At 40.4% G+C, this 21749-nt stretch overlaps 1 protein-coding gene across 3 annotated transcripts; it reads right to left on the reverse strand.

Moving 5' to 3' along the window:
* Positions 1 to 3395: 3395 nt before the first annotated feature.
* On the reverse strand, positions 3396 to 21486 carry LOC121645071. Of its 3 annotated transcripts, none has more exons than XM_041993381.1 (11): positions 21278 to 21486; positions 18719 to 18880; positions 15894 to 16091; positions 12635 to 12793; positions 11374 to 11451; positions 9671 to 9691; positions 9167 to 9326; positions 7234 to 7278; positions 6679 to 7131; positions 4435 to 5885; positions 3396 to 3482 (listed from the first exon to the last, which is right to left on the reverse strand). In XM_041993381.1, the coding sequence occupies exons 1-11, from the start codon at positions 21476 to 21478 to the stop codon at positions 3441 to 3443; spliced, it is 2970 nt and encodes a 989-aa protein (XP_041849315.1). In that variant the 5' UTR covers positions 21479 to 21486; the 3' UTR covers positions 3396 to 3440. The 3 variants fall into 3 exon arrangements, with proteins under 3 accessions (XP_041849315.1, XP_041849313.1, XP_041849314.1); XM_041993379.1 differs by having other exon boundaries at positions 21251 to 21486; XM_041993380.1 differs by lacking the exon at positions 9671 to 9691 and having other exon boundaries at positions 21251 to 21486.
* Positions 21487 to 21749: the final 263 nt, after the last annotated feature.

The following is a 21749-nucleotide window of genomic DNA, read 5'->3' on the forward strand; positions in this document are numbered from 1 at the left end:
CTCACCTGGCAGCAGCTGCATTAGCACCTGTAGCCTACGCACTGCCACATACACATTTACTATGATAATTAACAGTATTGATGAAGCTAGGCTAGATCAGAAGTTTCTAAGGTCAACTCAAGGAGGATCACAGTTGTAAATAAATCACACACATCGAGAGGACAAGAGTGCAGTAAGTGAAATGTATTCACATATATACACTGTTTACACACTGACACAGAGAAAGAACTGGTTCTATATTGAAATGAACTTTTTCTGCTGAGCATAGTTCAGAAGCTGGTTTGATCAAAGTCTTATACGCCTTTTTTGGACTGTCTTTTAGTTGACGATAGTTCATACAATAAGCGTACTGCAGTGCTTCCTACCACACCAAAGATAGAACCATGTGCAGTTCACATTCCTGATGCTTTCAGAATCAATCCCTTCTGGTAGCTCGCCATCACAATTTATGGTAATGCTGTATGAGTAATCCTGGATACTGGGCCTGGAGAATCCAATCTCGAACCCTGGGCTTAAAACCTGGCCTTGAAACCTGGTTTTGACACCAGGCCAGTCCCCAGTTTGTAGTGGCCATGTACCATGGGATGGTATCAGATACAGTATACACATCTACACCTGCAGAGATCTACGCATTTCCCCCACAGTCTCGCGCCAAGTCTCACAGGAAACCCCGCGAGAGTTTACACTTAGACTCTGAGAGCATCTGAAACACTGGGTTACACACCCATCTCATTTTCTTCAGAAATTGTTGCAGTTGGGTTTAGAGTGAGGGAAATAACCTGTTAATGTGACATCATACAACCTGTGAAATGAGTTTGATCTGCTGAATCCTTCCACTTCCAGATTTGATTTCATCAACAACTTCTGTCCAGTTTATGTGCTGAAGTGCAAAAGAATGGACACCCCATGATACAGTGATGAGCTTTATTCTGTTCGCTTATAACATGGAGCAGAGCACATGGACTGTAGAGGAGTTTTATTTCTTGGCTTCTTTAACACAGAATGTTACATTTGACAGAAACGGGTATTTACCACACATAAATGCATCATCATCATCATCACAGTCGTTGACAGTTATTCTGAGGATGGTATCCGTCAACCACGGCTCGTAAAGTGCATGTATTAGTATAATAGAAGACAAATGCAGAGCTCCACAGTAACGTCTGTGATTCGCTGTGAAAGCTCTGATCCTGTTTATATATTCTGACTGGCCTGTAAATGAATAAATATAAAAATATTTCTGGTTAAACAGTGATTTTTACAGCTTATTGTGCTACATGCAGTAATAGATTTTCACACGTGATGCTCTGCAGGGTTGATCTGGGTTAACTTCTCACAGATGTGTTGAAACAAGAACGTCACAAATTAGTCAAATAAATGATCTAAGGCAGTTTGGAAGTAGAGAAGACGGTTAATCAGCTGTTAGTGTTAAATGAATGAAACAGAAACCAGCAGGAAGCGTTTGAAGACTGAACACATCAGGACTGAAAACTCTGAAAATATTTCTTACTAAGTGATGTAATTTGGTCATGAAGATCTAAACATGTTAATTCATTCAGAGCTGATATTGTTTCTGCCTCTCACCATGTTTATTCGGTACTGATTAATTGTTTCAACCACAGGTTTCTGCACTTGTGGAAAAAAAGAAGCCGTGTTAAAGTTTTCAGTTCTGATTGAACTGCAGTCAGGCAGTGTTTCAGCTTTCTTCTGTGCTTTCTACTGAAATCTGCCATCATGTTCCAGCTGCCTGCACATCAGAAATCTGACCCGAAGCAGAACGTCAGCACAAATGGCACACGAGGAAAAAGATGCATGATGTCTGGGGAAGATTTGCAGGTGACATGAGGGTTAGAGGGATCTGTGCAGCATGTAGAGCAGGAAACTGGACCTGATCATTACTAATTAGGTTATTGTTACCCACTAACACTTTTAATTGTCAATAATCATTAATGACTATTTCATGAAATCTAGAACACAATTTAACCATGCACAAAGGAGAGCCAGTATGTTTGAGATTAAATCATGTCGACTATAAAAAGATGGCGCTTTTAGCTGTCAGCTGTGCAGATTTACTGCAGGATGTCATCAGATGAGGAGCAGCACTCCTTCTGAAGTCTGTACTCTGGAGGACGACAACACAAGCCAGCAACAAAGAAGAGAAACAAATTCAATTAAATGAAAATAAAGAAATAAAAAAGTAACCAGCAGCACAATAAATAAATAAATAACACCCATCTCAACGTTTCTAGTGTGGAAGTTACAGAGGATGTTTTCACTGTGGCGTCAGCTGCTTCTGAACCAGTGAAATAAAGAAAATGTTCACTCAGTTTTGTCTAAAAACCCTGCAGAATCCTGCTGGGTTGGCTCCACCATTCCTCTGATCCCAGAAGCATGACTCCTGGGTGATAGATTTCAAATACCAAACATCCCCAGATAATATTCTGGTTGGCTTGGGCGCTGCATGTAGAATCATTCTGAGACTATGGAAAACTGATGAGACTGCATCCTATGAGTCCATGCTGCACAGCCTAACAGGAAATGTGGAAAAAGAGTCCACCTGCTGGGATCCCTTCTGGAGTCAAGCACCTGTTTCTGAATCTGTTTCTATATAACTGCAGTAAATCATCATTCCTGCTGTCCTGTCACTTTGGTCTGGAAGAATTGATTTAGAGGAGGTAATGAGGTGTTTGTTTGTAGTTAATAAAAGTTTAAATGACCCCCCCCAAATAAATAAATAAATAAATGAAGGGAAGAGAAAATGGTCTTCCACTTAAAAAGCATTTCTAACCTCCTCAGTGTGCTCCAGGAGGATGAGACTTGCTGTTGGTGGCTGCAGTCCCAACAAAGCAAACTTCTGAGCAGAACCAGAACTCGTGCTGCGTTCTGAGGGCGACCGACTGCTTCCAGCCAGATGTTTACAGACTCCTTCAAATAACTGACGAGTGTGGATTCACTGCACAACCGGACCAAACTTGCTCCACAACTTCATTAGGATCTAAACTACTGGACGAGATAATCTCAAGGGATCACAACGGCAGAGTACAGATTATTGTTTATATACACTGGTTTTCTAGGTGATAAAGTCCACTAACACATACTCTAACACACATATCAAATTAAGATGGAACACATCTTTCTCAGGGTGAATCTTTAACATTGTTCTTCTGATAGATAGATTCTGACAAATCCCTCCAATCAGACTGGTAATTAATAAATCTTTTAGACTCAGATTTTTTTTTGTATCTTGCGTTTGACTTTTTCCAATTTACTGTCATACATGACTACAGATTAATCTTTCCTTCCCCACTAATCACATCTCCTTTGTTCCATTTTATTATCCTTTTTGTTAAACTCCCATCCTCCTGGCTGTTACTGTTGTTATCATGCAAATACTGCAGACATATGGCAGCAGCCCCACATGGCTGTTGGTTGGGGAGAGATCACTTTAGGTCGATGCCCTGGGACACGGCCTTCTCCTTGGCCTGAAACACACACAGGAGACAACACACACCATGATGAATGTGTTTTACATGAAAGAAAAATCCCGGAACCAAGTCAGTGACAGTGAGTCCACATGACAGGATGTTGTCTTGATCATGTTTGCATGAGACAGTCATTTCACTTTTTAATAAGTCAGACTAATACAGTTCTTACTCTGACATTTATATCTGTCTGCCCTCACTACCTGTAAAGCTAAAACAAGTCAGGTTTTGGAAGGTGTTGAGAAAACCTAAGTAAAGGTATGTTTAAGGTATGTTCCTACAGGTTCTAAAAGTAGAATGGAGACAGAACCTCCAGTTGTCAGACCCCTTTCTGTGGAACCAGCTCTCAGTTCAGCTTTAGGTATCAGACCCCCTCTCTACCTTCAGATCATCTTCAAACTTTCCTTCCTGATAAATCTTAGAGCAGGTCTGGCTTGGTGACTCTGATCCATCCTCTAGTCCTGCTGCTATAGGCCGAGGCTGCTGGAGGACGTCCCATGATGCACTGGGCTCCTCTCTGCTCTCTTTACTCTCCGTGTTATTAATCTGTTTCTCTTCTTTCTCAACAGGAATCCCTGGATTAGAGTTATGCTGCTGGTTGACCCCTTTTTCCTGTCCTCCCCCCCCCAACTGGTCCAGGAAGCTGGCCGTCCTTCCTAGTTCTGGTTCTGATTGAGGTTTTCCTCTCTACTGTCTCCTCGTGCAGCTCAGGATGGAGGATTGAGCAAAGAAAAGATTTGATCCAGTCCGTTGGTTTCCTTTGCTATGTCATTATTTCATGAACTGCTTTATATGAACACTGTTAATATAAATTTGACTAATGTGGATAATATCATGGATTTGTTTTTGTGGGATCCTAACTGGGCTACAATGAGATGGATTTAATTGGTCTGTGTCTGTAAACGTACCTGAATGGTATCTGTTTTTATAGAACATTTATGGTTTAACTTACCTTCAGAGATGGCCGAGGAGGCCTAACTGGTCTGACTGGTCGCAAAGGCTCTGCTATTGGGTTTTCTTGCCTTCTGACCAGGGGCTCCAGGTCATCAGCTACATCGGGACAACCCACGTATCCGCCAGCACCAAACACTGATCCCAGGTCATCTTCTAACAAGCTGTGACATTTTGGAGCAGTGGAGATATTACAGTCCTGGATGGCTGAGATGCTACTGGGAGCCATGCTGGGAGGGTTGGCGGTCTTTGTGGTGGCAGCAACACGGAGCTCTGGTCCTTCTGGGTCTTCAGATGCCAGATCACTGTCTGAGCTGTTATTGGTGGAGGAATCTGGTTCAGTGATGTGCTGATGGTAGTTCGCTTCAGGTTTGCTGTCCTTACTCAACAAATCCAGCACCTCCTGGTTGTCATGGCTACATAAATCTGCCTGTTCTTGGTTTTCATGGTTGTCTGAAGTAAGAACTTCTTGATTTTCTTTGCTGTAAAAATCCAGTAGTTCCTGGTTTCCATGGTGATCTAAATCCAGGACTTCCTGGTTTTCATGGTGGGAGAAGTCCAGCAGTTCCTGATAGCCATGGTTATATGGCTCTAGCACTTCTTGGTTTTCATAGTTACTAGATTCAAATACTTCATTCCTGCTGATATCAGGACAGGGCTCCACCATCTCTTGGTTGTCATGACTACTAAAATCCAGGAGTTCCTGGTTTTCTTTATAAACCAGCTCCCTGTTGCCAAGGTCAGGTGGTTCAAGCATTTCCTGGTTTTCACTGTTACTACAATCTACCAGTTCCTGGAAATTAGTTGCAAAATGTTCCAGCACCTCTTGGTTTTCATAGTCATGTGGTTTTAATTCTTCCTGCTTGTTATAGTCAGAGTTCTCTGCATCGTCATTCTTGTCAGAGGTGCAAAGGCCTAAAACCCCAAAGTTATGATGGCCACAAAGATCCAAGACCTCCTGGTTCTCCTCCTCACCACTGAGCTTAAAGCCATAGGGGTCAGAGTCACGTACCATCTGAGAGGCAGTGATGTCAAACCCGTACGGATCAAAGTTCAGTTCATGTGGCTGAGAAGAGGAGGGTTCAGGATCAAAGCTCAGAACATTTTCAGCAGGTTCTGGGCTCAGTTCAGCTTCATCTGGGTCTAGCAGGGTGTGACTTGAATGCTCTGGACTGAGTTTAAACCCATAAGGGTCGCAGGAAGACTGACTGACAGGTTCATAACTCAATTCAAAGCTGTTTTGAGATGAGTCAGGCTGGACAACAAGGTTCTGGGAATCAAGCGAGTTCTGGGGCGTTGCAGGGTTTCGGGGTTCCTCGTCCCTATCCCCCGCCCATTTAGCTGCTTTACTTGAAGTTAAATGGTGAGGAAGATCTGGCTCTACACCACCCTTTTCCAACAGGACACGATCTTTGTGTTCAGGGATGGCTGGAGCTGAACCAGAAGTCAGACCTAAAGGAAGAAGAAAACGACGAGAGGTTAAAGCTATGAGGTTAAATATTCTGACAAGGGAACATTTATGACACAGGGTGGTCATGAAACAATAAAAAGCTGAAGAATCATTAGAATCAGCCTCCTCATACCCGAGGGTTTAAGGAAACTGAGAGAATCTCAATGTTTACTATAAACATGAAAATGATGACGGATCATGCTCATTGAGCTTAAAAGGTGAAACAACAGAAATATTCATCAAATGTTCATCCAGGTCTTTGAAGGAAAACACAGTCTACAGCTCCAGAAAAATCTAAGAGACCCCTGCAAAATGATAAGAACGGAGGTTTTACCTTTTATATGTGCCAGTATTAGTGAACAACTTTGCCTTATTTTTGTGAACTCCTGACAATATTTCCCTTCTTTAAAGGAAATGATTTTATATCTAAATAATAGAATGATGAAGTGTTTATAAAACATCATAAATTCAAAGAAGTGATGAGCATGAAATGCTTTCCAGCATTTGGGCCTTTATGTGTGAAGCTCTCAGGCAGGTGTGGTTTCCACAGTGCTAGACAGATGTACAATCCTCTAATAAGCTAGCAGCATGCAGCCTTCTGATATGACACTATGTGCTACTGAAAGCTGTATCTTGCCAGAAGAGACAACTGTTTTATAACAAAGAGGATAACATGCCAAATTTTTAATGACAGCTCTGGACAATCTTCATAATTTAGTGCTTAGATTCACTCCTTAGTGTGGCTGAGCAAAGCTAAAGGGCCAACACAACCGGGAAAATTATAAATGACTGTACCTTGCTGTAATCCTGTCACTGTGGTAGCAGTCTCTTCTGTAAGAGATCCCAGACTTTGTTCTTCTATGTCAGAGGGCGGGGAGACAGTACCGAGATCAAGCTCATACCCATTAGGGTCTGACTCCACAGAGTGCTGACCCTGGGACCTCCAGCCCTGCATCAGTTCTGGACCCAGCTCGTCTGATGAGCTCTGAATGGGTTTAAAGCCACAGGAATCATGACTCAAAGCAATGGCATCCAGGTCCTCTCTGCTGTAGCTGATCTCTATGTCACTGTCTTCATCTGGGAATTCTGACTCGAAGCACTGAGTTCCTGTGGAGGCTTTGTTCTCAGCACAGGACAGACTGGTGTCGGCTTCGTCACCAGGGTTTCCTGCTCCCTCTTCTGCCTCTGGGAATAACATATCAGCTGCAAATGGGTTGCTGCCTTTGAAAGGGTCTGAACCAAATCCATCTGGAAAACAGATCATTGCATAAAGACTTCATATCTGAGGTTCTCGACAGAAATATTATTATTATTATTATTATTATTATTATTATCATTATTATTACTCACCAGACGAGTCAGTTTTAGGGAAGAGGTCCTCATTGAAGAGATCATCTACAAATCAGGCCAGAAAGAAATCAGAAACTCACAGATTTTTCTAAAACCAAAGAATTATGGGCAGAAAATCAATTAACTGCTTTTAGAAGCTGAATACTTCTAATCCCAGTCAGCATCAGACATGATGTTTCTCAGCTGTCGGATTCTGAGGCTAAAATGATGTAAAATGAATGTATGAATAGATATAGCAGCATAGAGGCAGACCAGAACTTTGCAGAACTAACAAACAGATCAACAGTGACCAAGTCTTTTCTCATCTTATCATTCTCTCAAGTCGGCTTTCAGGAGAAAAAAAATATTGGGATTGAAACAACCACACAACAGAAACTATGTACATATTTACACTTTAAATAAAATAAATAAATAAACTGGCAGCAACAGCATCTGGCAACTGAAACTAAGGACCTTCATCATGTGTGAACCCGAAGCCGCTTGGTCAGACTGCAGGTTGTCTTCATGTCATGACGGCTCTCTGTTATCCGGCTGTCTTACAAGCTTTTCTCTATTTAATATCTTTTTGTGAAAGATTTCTTTAACGACACCCCGGGCTCACCTCCAACTGGATGTAAAGTCATGTAAAGTAGCCCATGATTTCTTTACATAAAAACAAAAGTGCTACAGTAGACTATAGAGTATATATATATATATATATATATATATATATATAGAGAGAGAGAGAGAGAGAGAGAGAGAGAGTGACACTATCATGTAATCTCCAGATACAAACATATTAAAACCGTACAATGTTACCTGGGGCTACTATGGAGTACTTAAGATAAATAAGTGTCTGTAAATAAACGTGACTATAAATAGTATCAGTATTCTAGTGTTTCCCATGTCATGTTTGCGATAATTTGTCCTTATAAAAATGTTTCGGAGGGTTAGAAGGTACTGGGTTGAAAATAAATTTCAAAGGAAGTACAGTACTAAAAAAATGAGATATAATAATTTATGAAATGTGTATCTTGAAATGGACGTTTGTGGATGAAGCAACTGATAATAAAATAATGACCAATACCAAACAGGTAATACCTGCCAACAATGTTATGATTTTGGCCCTTAAATGTTATAAAGCAAATAACATAAAAAGATTTAATTAATAATGTAAAAAGCTATAACATTATTGGCTGGTTATCTAATATTCAAAAGCAGTCAGTGATGGAAAGATAAACAAATAGGACTGCATTTCTTGGAAATTAAAGATGTGTTTTTATAATTTTTATGCAGTTTTCTCATTAAAATAAAGTATAGAAAATAGAAACTATAGAACATAGTTCTCACATTTATTCATCAAGCAGTGTCCTCTCTCTCTTTATCTATAATTATAAGAGCTGATTCCTGAATTATTTGTTGTACAAAATCTTTATTGAGAACATGTTTTATGTGCTTAGATGTATAAATGAACTGAGGACTGTTAAATTGTTATTTGGATTGTTATTGGGATAAATAAAGCTGACTTTGACTTTGACTAAATTCATTATTTCATGACTTCGGATGTTGCATGGGCTAATTAATTTAACACAATTTTTTAAAAAGCTTTTAATTAAAAAAATCTTTGAAACATTTCTCATGAAAATGGTTAAATCAATTCAGACTTTAAAATAGCTTGAATTCTCACATTGCTGTTAGTTATTGGTTACCACAGTTTTGGTTTTGGTCATAAAATTGGTCCAGACTTTTTTATTGGATCGAATTAAACAACAGAAACTGTTTCTCTTGTTTGAAGCTTTGCAGTTTGTTTTTTAAGTTACAGCTTTTGTTAGTAAAATTACTTGAAAGATGATCGTTTTTTCTTCGTTTAGACGTGTAATTTGCATTTAAAAAATGAAACTTTAAGAAATAAGGAGTAAATCCCACCATCTTCCTTCTAATGTGTGATACGCACGGTCAGTCTGGCAGTGAGTAAACGGGTTGTCCTGGTAGAAGTCCAACTGGCTAACAGGGTTTGGGTGAAGCGTTGTCTCTTTCTGTCCTCTGTCTATGTCCCCTTCGTTGTGGATGTCATCTTCCTCTGGATCATCCTCTATGTCAGATCTCTCCATATCCTGTTGAAAGTTGTGATATTACAGCGTTAGCAGATATGATCAGATAAGATATATTCCAACGTTATCCCTGCTGATCCTTTTAACCTGCTTAAAAGTGATCATTTTAGTTAATAAACCTAATTAGTTTAGTTTGTTCTGTTTATAATGTACATTAATCAATATGTCAGTGCCCATGTGCCCAAATAGCAAAAGCGCTGATGTTTTTCCAAAGTCCACTGGCAGGTCAACACAAGAACATCGTTTATACTTTACAGTTTAAAGATTTTCATTTTGTCTTCTTATCTCAATGATATAATGTTCGTTTTTTTCTTCTGTTCAGACAATAATAGGATGTTGTAACATACCTGACGTGTTTCAGCTGTTACCTGCAAAAATAAATGTAATTTCAAAGTTCTTGGTATATAAAAATGCATAATAAGGTAAAAGATATATTGGCTTGCTGTTCATGAGTGCAAGTTTGATTACTTTTAATCTATGTGAATTCTTTGGCTTGTTTAATAGCTGGTGCTATTCCAGTAGTTTTAGGACTGGTTTTCCAAACTTACTGCTGTTTGCTTGAGACCAACTTCTAAAACAGTGGGATATTTTGGAAAAGATCACAGCATGCATGAAAAGGTTGGCGGCCTCTTGGTTAAATATGCTTTAATGTATTTAAAATCAGATCTGGGGCCTTTCTCCTTCAATAAAACTATCAGGTTGCTGTGTCATTGTGGTTTTAGACAGTACATATGAGTTTTCTTTTATCAGTCTTTGGCCGGGACTGCAGTTAGTTTATCTGCAGCTTGTTTGTTTTCTTCGTGTACATACAGAACTGTTTGGTCACATTCAGATGTTGACCAATAAACACACCGAAGGCAGATCATTAGTCTAGAAACTAAACATAGTTGGTCCCAATACTGACCCCAGGGGGAATTCAATATTAAAATATGTAGAATATATATAATCTACGCTTTGTTTCTTAATAGATAAGAGCTTCATTTAATGGCATGTATTGAGAAATTAATAGAGGATAGTTTTGATAACAGTGTCTGGTGGTACGCAGTGTCAAAAGCCTTCTCAAAGTTCAAGATCACTGCACCTACATCACCACTTTTATCTCATTTTGATTTATATTTTCAAAGAACTAGCAGTAAGGTCTGGCACACTCATAAAGATTACCAGGCTGGTTTTTTCCCGATTCTACCCCTTCCCGACCAATGACGGCAAATGCCCGATTATCTTGAATCTTACAAGGTTTTCGTATAAAATTATCATTTGGTCTGAGGTGTGTTAAGAGTGAATTTGTCCCGAAAATTGGCTCCAAAATGGGTCATGGCCGACAATCCGAAGTATTAAACGTTCAATATTTATGACAAAATATCTGCATGTGTGAATGGAAAGCCGACGACTCCTGAGCTGTGACTGTGTGACATGGAACAGAACGTAGCCAATCAGAGAGCAAGCTGACTGGAGAACAAGGAAGGATATAAAGTCTGTGTTCACGTTGCCTCCAGTCTGTTCATTTTTTCATTTCTGGATTTTTCTGTTAATAATAGCCCCAACACCACCATCATTCCCTCGTCCTGTATATCCTCTTCCATGTTAGGTGGTGTGTTTTCGGTTGTTGCTATCTTTCTTCTTATTCATTTTTTTTACCGGTTGTTGCTTTGGTCCTTCTACATTTTTGTTAGATCACGTCATTTTGGTCATGCGAGATTTCTGGCTCGGAGGACTAGACTGTAGATCAGTTGTGGGACAGCATCGTTGTGTGTGTGTTGTTCCGTGATGAGATTATTGGAGTCACCACACACAGTACGATCCTGATCCTTTCTCCTCACGTGTGAGGTCTCGACCTGAAAAAATCTCAAAAAAACTTTGTGTGTACCAGGCCCCAGCTGTCTTTGTGGACTGGTTGGTGAGGAATCCAGATGCATTTGGTGTAGAGGGTTGTGATCCAAGTTTATTACCTGTCTGTAGGATTTTTTAAAATTATGACTGCAGTCTAACATAGACCAAAATGTTTTCCTCTACATTATCACTTGCATCATGCATCATATACCATCAATACCTTCGGAGAGCTGGTTCCGCTGTCGTCCTCCTCTCTGGTACCTGCTAAGTTGTTGCAGAAAGATAAACCGTTGGCCCCCTGATGGCATCAGAAGACAGAGAAACAAAGACATTCAGAGAATGACAAAGACAATAGCAATACTAACTGGATGGAATTAATTGATTGTTTATATGTATGATGGAAATGGGGACAACTCAAGCTGTATAACCATAGTAAGCCTGAAAGAAATTTTCTTATTTTTTACACTATAAATTATTACTGGAACTAAATACAAGGGGTCTTGTTCATGAGCAGAGGTGAAACACAGCAGGATGCTGACAGAAGGAGTGGGGTCAGCATCTGTACTGCTGTGTGGTTTGTTTAATAGCTTATCCACTTTGTCAGATCCAGCTTCTAGTACCAGGATGGACCCATTTTTTCCTCCAGAACTGCCTTAATTTTCGGTGTGAAAGATTGAATAAGGTATTGGAAACATTCCTCAGAGGTTTTGCTCCAGACACACACTGATGAGTCGGATTGACAGGTTGACACCGCCTCAGTGAACATCAGCTGGTTTAAACATACACCATCTATTTATAGATGAATCCAGCAGACATTATGTCTTTTGCTGCTCTGCCTCGATGTGCACACACTGCTACCAGCGGACAGACAGTAAAGATCTGTAAGTTTCCAAAGTTGGCTGGGTTTTCGGCTCATTTCGGCCAAATCCCAATCATTCCTTTGGGACAAAATGTCTCAGTTTTTTGAGAATTACGTAAACGTCATTAGAGATTTGTACAGCAAAAGTCATTACACACTATTCCCTATCAAGGTGCACATTTAGATATAACTTTTATGGGGGTTGAGTCGATGCTATGGGTGGAGTTAGATGCCAAAAGTCATGACAAATTGAGAGTACTGTATGTATGCCTTGTGCTGACAACACTGACCCCCATAACTATTACATTTGCTTTTCCCTGAGTCTGTGCATGCGGAGATCATGTACGAAGCTCTGTTTTAACTCTTTGAGAAGGTCAAGAGAGAGATATGTGATTAATCTGAGAGCACTAGCAGAAGGTTGTGGTTTACTGCGCCTAAAAGTACATTCTCAACATTGTGTTTTATGCAGGCCATACAAGGAACCACCGTTTCACAGGTGTGTGTCATGGCTGCCACTTTAGCTCTTCTGATTTCACCCCATGAGGAATTTTCTAAGAACTTCTATAATAATCTCAGTTATCTCAATTAAATCATGTATAGCAGCATGATTAAAGTTATTTACCATTATTAGGTCAGCATAAGCAGGCAGTGATTGGCTCCTCCCCCATGGCCTCATGGGAAGCAGGTCATCATCAGTGGTGTCTGCAGGAGATGCTGACTCTTCGAGCTGGCTCTCTGGAGTTACTACACCTCCTGATAAAGAACACAGAGTATTCTCCTCCTGCAAAAACACAAGCGTGAAGTATGAACAGTAAGTTCTTGTCATGTACCAGAGAAATAGTCCTCATCTCTTTTTCTAATAATCTTTTAAAACTGAGAGGGATTCTATACAAGAACTTCTTTGGTCAACTTTATTTACACATATGCTGGAAAAGTAAACGGCTCCTTCTGAGTATTAAGATCTTAATTTAAGAGATCAATCAAGATCAATTACTGAAATACAAAATAACCTCTTCCATGAAAATGAAATGCATTTATGATCTGTGTAGAAACAAATCATATCTCAGCTGAAACATCATCAAAACAAAATGGCTAAGTGTTTATGATTTATTGTATTATAGAACATTATCACTGAACTGAGGCAACAAGAACATAATAAAAATAAATAAATAAATAAATAAATAAATAAATAAATAAAATCAGAAACAAATGGTAAAATAAATTATGTAGGCTCAGAAACAAAAAATAGCAGGACCTCACGTGGTTTATTGTATTATATGAATTGAATGTAATACAGTCACAAGCAAACCACTGAAGAAACGTAGCAACATCCGGAAAACACATGACCATGTTTGATATTCCCAGTTCTTGGCTACGACCTGTTTTGGAATGGATTATTGGGACAAACTGCTCGTAACACACCTCAGACCCAATGATAATTGTATAGGAAAATCTTATAAGACTCCTTGATCGGGAAGAGACAAAATCGGGACAAAAACAGCCTGAAAATCCTTATGTGTGTACCAGGCCTACTAAAAATATTATCCAGTTGGCTCAGTTAAAAAGTTTTTCTCTGATGTGCCCAGCTTTGTTTGATTTGTTTGTGTGGAAAACACTAACAATGCAAATACAGGAAAACAACTCAAAAAGAGAATCCTCTAAAGCTCTAATGATTGGGATAAGGAGCAGTTGCATTTTCATTACAGTTTTTTCGCAAATTAAAAGTGATATTTCCAAAATTTTGACAAAGTGTAATTGCGATATGCAGGTGTTTCCATTGAATGGTGTTTAGTGCACTAGCCGTTACTCTCGTAAAATCTTGTTTCACAAGACTCCACTTTGAGGAGAATGGAGATTTCTAATTCTTTGTAAAACTCATTTTGCTGTTGTTATCAAGGATGGCAGCTATATTTTTTTCTTTGTTTGTAAAAAGATTTCCGTCACCTCCCGTGTCTACTCATATCACGCCACCATTACTTGAAATGAACTGGTCCCATGATCCCCTTTATCATATTTGTAGGGAGTCACATGTAAATGCAAACGTATTTGTAGTACCCTTTTGCGATATACTTCTATATTGACATAACTGAAAATCCACCTCATAAAGTAAAAAAATTTAGCTATATTTAAGAGGTTTGTTGAAATTTAGGCATTTTCATTACCAGTTTTTTATTGCAATATTTAGGTTTTGCACAATTCTAGGGGCAATGGAAACGCTCCTAATGTGTTGGCTGACAGTAGACTTATGATTTCAGTTTTGTCTTTAATTATTGCTTTATAATTTTACTTTTACAACTGGGTCAAAACTAACCCTAACAACCCTAAAAACTAATAATTTTATCAAGAGCATGTTATAATAAAAAAAAAAAAAAAAAAAAAAAAGCTTTATTTTGATGAAAAGAGGTTCCTGACAAAGTACAAAAAAACATAGAAATATTTATGTGGTTCTTTCACTCATTTAAACCCTAAAAATGGGTTGATGTCGACCCAAAGACAAGAGGAAGGTTAAACGTGGATGCTGTTGATGGTGATGAGATTGACATTAATATTTTCATTCATATCAAATGTTGCTCTGAAAGATTGAAATAAACATCTGTTGTCAGCCATGATTGAGAAGAAAGAAGGTAGATGGACCAGAAGGCTGGAGAGACACAGGTTGACAAAAAAACTAATGGAGCTGCAAAAAATGCTGCAGCAAAGGTTCTGATGAGAATTATCATCATAAATTTAATTTCCCCACTTTTATCTTCTTTTCACCGGCTCCCTGTTAAATACAGGAACAAATTTAAAACTCTTCTCCTCACAAGATCTCAGTGACCAAGATCCATTGGCTCTTTAAGCCAATGGATCTTGGTCACAGTTACAGATGTTGCCCATCAGAGCACTTCACTCTCAGACTGCATGTTTACTGGACATCCAGAGGTTCAAGAAGTAGAATGGGATGCAGAACCTTCAGTTATCAGACCACTCTCCCATTTTGGCTTAAGGAAGCAGACCCTTAGGTCAGGGTTGCGTGACATGGAAAGTATGGACCCAAATGCAGGCAGATGAGAGGTAGGGGGGAGGCCGTGCAAGGTTTTAATAAACAAAACTAAATGAGAGTACATGAACAAAACTTGGCATGAACACTACTATGGACTGGCAATGTGAAAAGGAAACCAAGGGGTATGTATACAAAGATGGATTAATGAGGAACAGGTGTAATAAACGAGCAAATCAACCAGCTGCACTAATGACAAGAAGCAGAAAGCAAAACAGAAAACACAAAGGAAAGAATTACAAATTAAGACCAGGAAAAACAATACAACAAGGCTAACAAAAAACCCATGGATCTTGACACCTTCAGAGGTTTTCCTGTCCTCTATTTCCACGTGCAAGTCAGGATGGATGATTGAATCAAAGAGAAGATTTGATTCAATTCGTTGGTTTCCTTAAATAGGTCATTATTTTATTAATTAATTTATATGAACACTGTTATTATAATTTGGACTCATGTGAATCATGTATGTGTTTTAGTTTGAAACACATCCAGAACCAGGCGGAACAGGAAGTGAGTACAACAGAATACACAATAGGAAGACCTCCAAAAGACAAAACAGCCAGTGAGACTAACAGTGGTAATTGACAGCAGAATCCAGAACACAGAAACCCCAACCTTACCAGAATCAGTTCTTACAATACTTACTAGCATATTTACTCAAATACAATAAAAAATTACAATGACCTAAAGATTAATACTACCCAACTCATATGGACTAAATTCAGATATAATCAAACCAGTTTGAAGAGCCTTAAGATCAAACGTGCTGTGAATTGTCACTACATAATAAATAGATTTTAGCAGGTGGGCGTCTCCTGCAGCAGGCTGTATGTTTTTTTACCTGTAAGATCTCTTCATAGGACTGTCTGATGGAGTCTTGTAGAGGGGTGTTCCTCTCTCCAGCCTCCTCCACCTTCCTCTTAGCCTGCTTCACCTCTTCCCTGAGTTTCCTCAGCCTCCATCTAGCTCTGGCAAGTTCTCTTTCATATTCCTCCACCTGGCTTTCCTTCTGTGCCTCTTCTGCCTGCAGAGATAAGATCTGCCAAAGAAACAGAGAAACTCAGAGAAAAACAGACTTTCATTCATCTACAGATTCAAATGAAAGTGTGTAAAAGGACAGTGTGCATACATAGATTGAAGAAACTGTTGTCCACCAGAAACTATTAATCCAGCTGCTCCGTTTCTTGGGATGCCAATGGAAACTACAACATTTTCTAACCCATCAAATAGGTTTTCCTTTTTTTAATAAGACAAAGTCAGATTTTTATGGGTGGATTGATCATGATGGTCAGATGAGTTCAAAACTGTTTTTAGAATGCATTTGGGTCAGAAAATTAAATCAAATTGAGATGCTTATCATCACATCAATAATAACAATGACAGTTTGCCATCCGATTTTCCATTTTGGTTTAAGAATCCCATCTAAACATCTATTTTCTTGCCACTTTTCCGGGGTTGGTTGTAGGGGCAGCTGTCTAAGCAGTGAAACCCAGACTTCCTTCCCCCTGGCCACATTTGCAAGCTCGTCCGGGGCCATGTCCTGGGTCTTCCTTGGCTTCTCTTCCCAGTGGGATGTGTCCAGAATACCTCACCAGGGAGGCATCGAGAAAGCATCCTTACCAGATGCCTAAGTAACCTCATCTGGCCCCTCTCGATGTAGATGAGCAGCAGCTCTACTCTGAGCCCCTCCCAGATGATCAAACTTCTCACCCTATCTTAAAGGAAGAGTCCAGCCACACTGCGACGGAAACTTATTTAAACCACTTGTATTCAAGATCTTATTCTGTTGGTCACTACCAAGAGCATCACGGCCAGATGAAGCCAACAGAACCACTATCTGCAAAAGGCAAAGACCCAATCCTGAGGCCACCAATCCCCTCAACATCTTTGCTGATCCTAGAAATTCTGACACTGGTTGTACAGGGACTAGACAGCTCGCACAACAGGACTCAGTACTCATACACTAAATCCACAAAGCACATGAAGACTGGTTGGTCAAACTCCACTGCACCCTCCAAGAGCCTAAAGTGGGTGTAGAGTTGGTCTATTGTTCCACAACCGGGACTAAAATCACAGTGCTCTTCCTCAATCTGAGGTTCAACTATTTGACACTCCTCTTCAGGACCCTTGAATAGAGCTTACCTGGGAGGCTGAGGAGTGTGATCCTTCTGTAGTTGAAACACACCCTTAGGTCCCCCTTCTTAAAGAGGGGGACCACCACCCAGGTCTGACAGTCCTGAGGCACCGTCTCCGATGATTACTCTGAGCTGTCTAGAAGAAATTCTCCATGGCCTCTCTGAACTCCTCCCTGAATTTTCTCCTCAGCAACCACTGAAGCAGTGTTCTGCTTGGCCTATCAGGCCTTTTTGGCCTGTGGGACTACTTCTTCAGCTTGATGAAGTCTCTCACTGCTAGTGTCCACCAATGAGTTTGGGGATTACCACCGTGACAAGCACTGACAACCTTACAGACACAGCTCCAACTGGCTGCCTCAACGATAGAGGCACTCAACACTGTCAACTCAGACTCAATGTCCCCTGCTTTACCCAGGACATGTGGGAGTGGGAGTTGCAGCTCTTTCTGACAGGGGACTCCGTTAGACATTCCCAGCAGTGGCCACAAGGCTGATGATAGGACTACAAAGCCGATCATCAAACTCAGCCTAGAGTGTCCTGATGCCAAGTACGCATGTGGACATCTATGCCTGAATATGGAATTTGTTATAGACAATCCATGACAAGCACAGAAGTCCGATAACGAAACACCACTTGAGTTCAGATCAGGCTGGCCATTTCTCCCAATCAAGCCCCTCCAGATCTTATAGTCATTGCCTACATGAGCATTGAAGTCCTCTAGCACAACAAGAGAGTGCCCAGAAGGAGTGCTACCATCCAAGCACTCCAAAAAAGGTGGGTACTCTCAAATGCTATTCGGTGCATAAGCACAAACGACAGTCAGGACTCATCTCCCCCACCTAATGGTAGAAGGAGGCCACCCTCTCGTCCACTGGGGTAAACCTCGATATACAGGTACCAAGTCAGGGGGAAATGAGTATGTCCATACCTGCTCAGTGCCTTATACCGGGAGCAACTCCAGAATGAAAGAGAGTCCAGCTCCTCTCAAGGACAGTGGTTCCAGATCCCAAGCCATGCATCGAGGTGAGTCCAATTATATCCAGCCAGAACTGATCAACCTCACTCCTTCCCAGCAGCGGTGGCGTTCAGTGTCCCGAAAGCTACCTTTGACAGCCGAGAATCAGACCGCCAGGGTCCCCACTTTCGGCCACCACCCAGCTTGCATTGCACCCGACCCCTACGGCACCTCCTGCAGGTGATGTGTCCACAGGAGGCAGGGTGCCCATGTCAGTCTTTTGGGCTTAGCCCAAGATGCTCCATGGGCAATGGCCCAGCCACTGGGTGTTCATCTCAGTGTCCCACCCCCAGGCCTGGCTCCATTGGGGGACCCCGGTGACCTGTGTCCCCGGCAAGGAAAACTTGGCTGTGATGGTTTTGTTCATCTCAAAGGTCTTTTTTTTTTCAGGAAAAAAAAAGAATAGGAAAGTTTTTTTTATTATTATTATTTTAAAAATTTATTTCAAAAGAAAAACAAACTTCCTGAACATACACAGACCCCAGCAGCAGCTGTTGATCAGTAAAATGTGGTCACCTGCTGACTTTCTTCATAGCAGAGCTGTCTGGTTGTCTTGATTTGCTGAACCAACTTCTCTTTGTGTTTCTCTAACTTGTCCAGGGTCTCCTCCAGCTCCTTCCGATCCGACTCCTGCTCTTGAAGTTCCAGGCTCTCCACCGCTACCATGTTCTCCAGCTCCTGCACACACAGAGACTGGTTACACAAAGGATTCAGCTTTTTGTGAAAAAAACACATGAAGAAACAAACACATGTTTATGTGTGAATATATGTTAACATCCCAACATACCAATGACAGAAAAAGAGTCTGACATGAAATGGACATTAGATGGACATGAGGTGGACAAATGATTAACATCAGATGGAATTGTGATGAACATGAATCTGACATGAGCTGGACACAAAACTGAGGTGATTGTTTTTGAAGCCAAAGAGAATTGATTAAAGGTCAGCAGAGCTTCAGTCTATACACCTAAAAACCACCAACCAGGCCAGAAATCTGGTGTAGTGATGGACTCAGAACTTAACTTTGAATAACACATAAAGTGAATTACAAAGTCAGCCTACTATCACCTTAAAAACATATCAAAGGTAGAAGATGTGATGTCTCAGCAGGACCTGGAAAAACTAGTCCAGCTTTCATCATTAGTCGGTTTGATTATTGTAACAGTGTTTTTACAGGTTCTACCTAAAACATCAGTGAGACACCTGCAGCTGATCCAGAACTCTGCTGCTCCAGTCCTCGCTAAGACCAAGAAAGTGGACCACATTAGTCCAGCTCTGAGGTCTTTACACTGGCTGCCTGTTCGTCAGAGGATAGACTTTAAAGTTCTGCTCTGAATGGTTAAGGAGCAAAATACATCAGAGACCTCTTGACCCAGTATGAACCTACCAGAGTCCTCAGGTCATCTGGATCCAGGTTCTTATCAGTTCCAGAATCAGAACCAGACATGGAGAAGCTGCATTCAGCTTCTATGCTCCACATGACTGGAACAAACTCCCAGAAAGCCTCAGATCAGCTGAAACGCTCAGTTTATTTAGATCCAGGTTAAAGACCCACCTGTTCTCTGCTGCATGGGACTAGTTTTTATTTAGAGTCCAGATCTGCATCTGGTTCTGTTAAGTTTGAGTTTTTAAACTTGATCATGTGTTAATACTGTCTTTCCCCACACTGGAACTTTATTTCTTGAATTTTATCTATTTTATTTTAACGACAAAATGTTGATCCATTCTCTTCTCTCCTGGACTGACGGAGCCCAATATACCTGCAGGCTGCTTTCACAACGATGCACCATCACAGACATGATCTGGCGTGTCTGCAGCCCAGCGTCTAAGTTTCTGTTGCCACGGTTCCCAACTACCGTTTAGTCAGCGCAATAATTTACAACAATAAGCATATTTGACCGGAACTTCTTTCATAGGTGTCCATTATCACTTTTTAATGTTCACCCTTCAGCCAATCAGAATAGAGTATTCACCCAGACCATAGTATAAATCTGTCTGTCTATCTATCTATCTATCTATCTATCTATCTATCTATCTATCTATCTATCTATCTATCTATATATATATATATATATATATATATATATATATATATATATATATATATATATATACAGTGTTGGGGTAGTTACTCTAAATAAGTAATTAGTTACTTTACTCGTTACTGCATTTGAGAAGTAAAGTCATCTTATTATTTTACGTTACCATTTCTTAATTCACTGTTGGCATGGACAAACATAGCCGAATCATCACTGCCTGTCTGCAGAGTGTGTACTGCATATTGTAATCAAAATGGCTTTAAAACCACAAGAACAACATCCCTGTCTGTGGGAAGAAATGGACACACTTGTCTCATCATCATTTTATCTAGTATTTTTCTTTGTAACGTCCTGTTTTCACAAGTAACAGAAACAACAAGCAAAATGCATTCTTGACAGTGATGGACACATTGCAAAAATAAAGTATTTTAGTTATAGCCACAGTCTTTATCTGACCCTGATCATATAGGTGGAACAGCTGTTTTCATGTGGACAGATAGACCATATATATCATATACACATAGATCAGTGAACATACTGGCTGCCCTTGTATGACATGTATCAGATCATATCTGCTGGAGGATGCATATATATGCTGATTTTTACGGCGTTAACAACATGTGGAAAACATGTTTACAGAAATTCTTCATAACATGTGTTTCTGATTATTTATCTATGTTCAAGCCCGTAAATAAACCAGAAACAAACAGTTCAGGGTTAAACACACAACAGGTAAAATCATGCATAAAATAATGCATAATAAAGGACTTAATTAATTTCATAGACACATGATAATTCGTTAAATGACACAGCTCACAGCAACATGACATCATAGGGGTGCATTGTGGGAAATGAAGTGATGGGAGAATCCTAAACTGGAAATAGCATGTGATGGATGTTCTGTTAAAATGATTAATAAGCCTAAATAAGGAAAGTCATGATCAAAAAGCACATATACAGAAAAACCCAGTTGACAGAAACACACACAACACAAGAACACACACACCAGAGCTAGATGCTGCGGTCTTCTTACTCTGATCTCGGCTGCCTTGGCGAGGACTCTGTCATCTGTTTCCATGATGTCTGTATCCCTGGGAGATGACCAGCACAGAAAACAGGAATGTTTAAGAATGGTGGAAAGGGAGCATTCGTTTTTCCAGTCTGCCTTCCCTCCATCATCCCGCCGTTCCTGTGATCCCTCTATTTTTTCCTGCTGCACTGCTGCCTCCTCCATTGCTACCCTCCCCGACTGTCCCTACACTGCAGAGGAGGCGGAGCTACTTCTGAATGTGTGTGTGTGTCAGTGCAGATAAATGTATGGGTAGGATGTTAGGCTGCACCACTTCAACAGCACATAGAAAGGAGCGAATGAATCAGCGGGTAAAAGCAGTGATCCTCCTTTTCCTCAGGCTCCCTGCCTTCACGTGTTTCCTCCATTTTCCATCCATCCATTAGGTTGCTCACTACTCCTCACATCTCTCATCTTCCCCTGTATTCCCTCCCCC

This window comes from Melanotaenia boesemani, chromosome 8, assembly GCF_017639745.1.
Source record: "Melanotaenia boesemani isolate fMelBoe1 chromosome 8, fMelBoe1.pri, whole genome shotgun sequence".
Classification (NCBI taxonomy): domain Eukaryota; kingdom Metazoa; phylum Chordata; class Actinopteri; order Atheriniformes; family Melanotaeniidae; genus Melanotaenia; species Melanotaenia boesemani.